Here is a 2,500-nt window from a genome sequence, read left to right as displayed (position 1 = left end):
CTTCTGCTCCTCCTTCAGCATCCTCTGCTCCTGCTTCGGCATCTTCTCCTCCTTTTAGCACCTTGGTCTGCTTTCAGCCCCTTTCTGCTCCTGCTTCCAGCACCTTCTGCTCTGCTTTCAGTATTTGCTCCTCCTTCAGCCACCTTTCTCTGCTCCTGCTTCAGCCAACTTTGTACGGCTGCTCCTGCTTCAGCAATCTTCTGTCCTCCTGCTTTCAGCACCAATATCTGCTCCTGCTTCAGCACCTTCTGCTCCTCCTTCAGCATCCTCTGCTCCTGCTTCGGCATCTTCTCCTCCTTCTTCAGCATCCTCTGCTCCTGCTTCGGCATCTTCTCTTCCTGCCTCTGCACTTTTTGCTTCTGCTTCAGCATCTTCTCCTTCTTCATCACCTTTACCTTCCCCTCCCTCGAGATTCCCTTTCAGCTTCTCCATTTTCATGTTTCCCCTGTCTTTTGACTTCTCCATCTGTTCCTTCGTCTTTTGCATTGTCTGTTTCCCCTTGTCTATTATTTTTTTCATCTGCTCCTTCGTCTTCTCCACTGTCTTTTTCCACTTGTATTTTAATTTCTCCATTTGCTCCTTCATCTTCTCCATTGGCTTGTTCCCTTTGTCTTTTAATTTCATCTGCTCCTTCGTTAACTTCATTGTCTCTTTCCCTTTGTCTGTTAATTTCTTCATCTGCTCCATCATCTTCTTCATTGTATTGTTCCCTTTGTCTTTTAATTTCATCTGCTCCTTCGTTAACTTCATTGTCTCTTTCCCTTTGTCTGTTAATTTCTTCATCTGCTCCATCATCTTCTTCATTGTATTTGTTCCCCGTTTGTCTTTACGAGATCGATCATTGCTCCTCTTTCGTTAACTTCATTGTCTTTTTCCCCTTGCCTTTTAATTTCTTCATCTGCTCCATCATCTTCTTCATTGTCTTGTTCCCTTTGTCTTTTAATTTCATCTGCTCCTTCGTTAACTTCATTGTCTCTTTCCCTTTGTCTGTTAATTTCTTCATCTGCTCCTTCATCTTCTTCATTGTATTGTTCCCTTTGTCTTTTAATTTCATCTGCTCCTTCGTTAACTTCATTGTCTCTTTCCCTTTGTCTGTTAATTTCTTCATCTGCTCCTTCATCTTCTTTATTGTATTGTTCCCTTTGTCTTTTAATTTCATCTGCTCCTTCGTTAACTTCATTGCCTTTTTCCCCTTGCCTTTTAATTTCTTCATCTGCTCCATCATCTTCTTCATTGTCATTTTCCCCTTGTCTTTTAATTTCATTTCTTCTCTCGTCTTCTTCATTGTCTTTTTCTCCTTGTCTTTTAATTTCTTCACCTGTTCCTTCGTCTTTGTCATTGTCTTTTCCCCCATGTCTTTCAATTTCTCTGCCGTCGTGTTTTTCATCTCCTTTAGAGTCTCTCGAAATCCTCGTGTTTTTCTTGACTCATTATCGTTTTCGCTGTGATGAGAAAGAGAGAGAGAGAAGAGAGAGAGAGGGAGAGAGATAAGATTGCAGCATTGAAAGTAACAAACAGTGAAAATGATAATGATAATAACACAGACTGCTATGATAATGTTAAAAAATGCTGATAAAGGTGATGATATTACCAACAACATAGACAAAAGTACAACTACCATTAAAAAAAAAGTTGTAAACATCAGAACCAACAAATCTTTTAGGAAAGGAAAACAACTCACTCTTCGTCATCCTTCGGCCGCCAAAGACGACTAACTCCTTCAATCCTATTCTTAAAGAATAGGTCCCTCGCTCTTTCGATGGCTCGGAGGCTGTGGGATGAACGATCGAATGAATCATAGGTGAAGATGATACAACATCAGAAGGCGGTCCATCACTAGAGATTCATGGAGGGGGAAGTACACAACCTCTAGATTGTTGAGCCCTAAAACGACTTATTATGAATTATTAGAGTAGCAACCGCGGTAAAATCAAGAAAATTTGTTTATTTCTAGTCAGGTTTGGCTGACTGCTTTATATATTAGGCTCTGTTCTGACATATGGACTACTTAAATTCTATTCCGATAAAAAAGCCCACTCTGTTATCATTAATCCAACATCAAGAAAAGACACATATGAGCGTACTATGAAGCCAAAATACATTTTGGGCTCTCTTCTGAAAAAGAGAGAGAGAAAAAAAAGAGAGAGAGAGATAGAGAGAAAGAGACAGGCAGAGAGAGAGAGAGAGAAAGAGAGGGAATGGAAGAGAGAGGAGATGAGGAGTCGCGAGGAGGAGATGGAGAGAGGAATGAGTGAGATGAGAAGAAGAAACTGGAGGTGAGGGGAGAGAGATGAGAGAGAGATCGATGATGTGAGAAGAGCGGAGAGAGAGAGAGAGAGAGAGAGAGAGAGAGAGAGAGAGAGAGAACGAGAGAGAGAGAGATAGAGAGAGAACGAGAGAGAGAAAGAGAGACAGAGAGAGAGAGGGAGAGAGAGAGGTGGTTCATAGTAATACCATACCAATTTAGTGTCTTTCGATGACGCCCCATAGCCAACCGAGA

At 41.4% G+C, this 2,500-nt stretch overlaps 2 protein-coding genes across 2 annotated transcripts in view; both read right to left on the bottom strand.

The window, feature by feature from the left end:
* Window positions 1-42, bottom strand: part of LOC147471925 (uncharacterized) — a gene marked incomplete at its 3' end in the record, with an annotated part of 1,521 nt that extends 1,479 nt beyond the window's left edge. Inside the window, exon 1 of the mRNA XM_086535779.1 lies at window positions 1-42. Coding sequence (XP_086391905.1) covers window positions 1-42 — 42 coding nt within the window.
* Window positions 43-838: 796 nt separating this feature from the next.
* The window catches only part of LOC122259545 (uncharacterized), a 2,688-nt gene continuing 1,026 nt past the window's right edge, over window positions 839-2,500 (bottom strand). The window contains exons 3-4 of the mRNA XM_086535778.1: window positions 1,682-1,771; window positions 839-1,442 (exon numbers count right to left, since the gene is read on the bottom strand). Coding sequence (XP_086391904.1) covers window positions 839-1,442; window positions 1,682-1,771 — 694 coding nt within the window. The remainder of the gene's footprint in view (window positions 1,443-1,681; window positions 1,772-2,500) is intronic.

Source organism: Penaeus japonicus, unplaced genomic scaffold (genome assembly GCF_977035675.1).
Source record: "Penaeus japonicus unplaced genomic scaffold, GWHDUDI00000001_assembly GWHDUDI00000004, whole genome shotgun sequence".
NCBI lineage: Eukaryota > Metazoa > Arthropoda > Malacostraca > Decapoda > Penaeidae > Penaeus > Penaeus japonicus.
The sequence above is the reverse complement of the archived record's forward strand: the minus strand, read 5'-3'. Positions and strand labels throughout refer to the sequence as shown.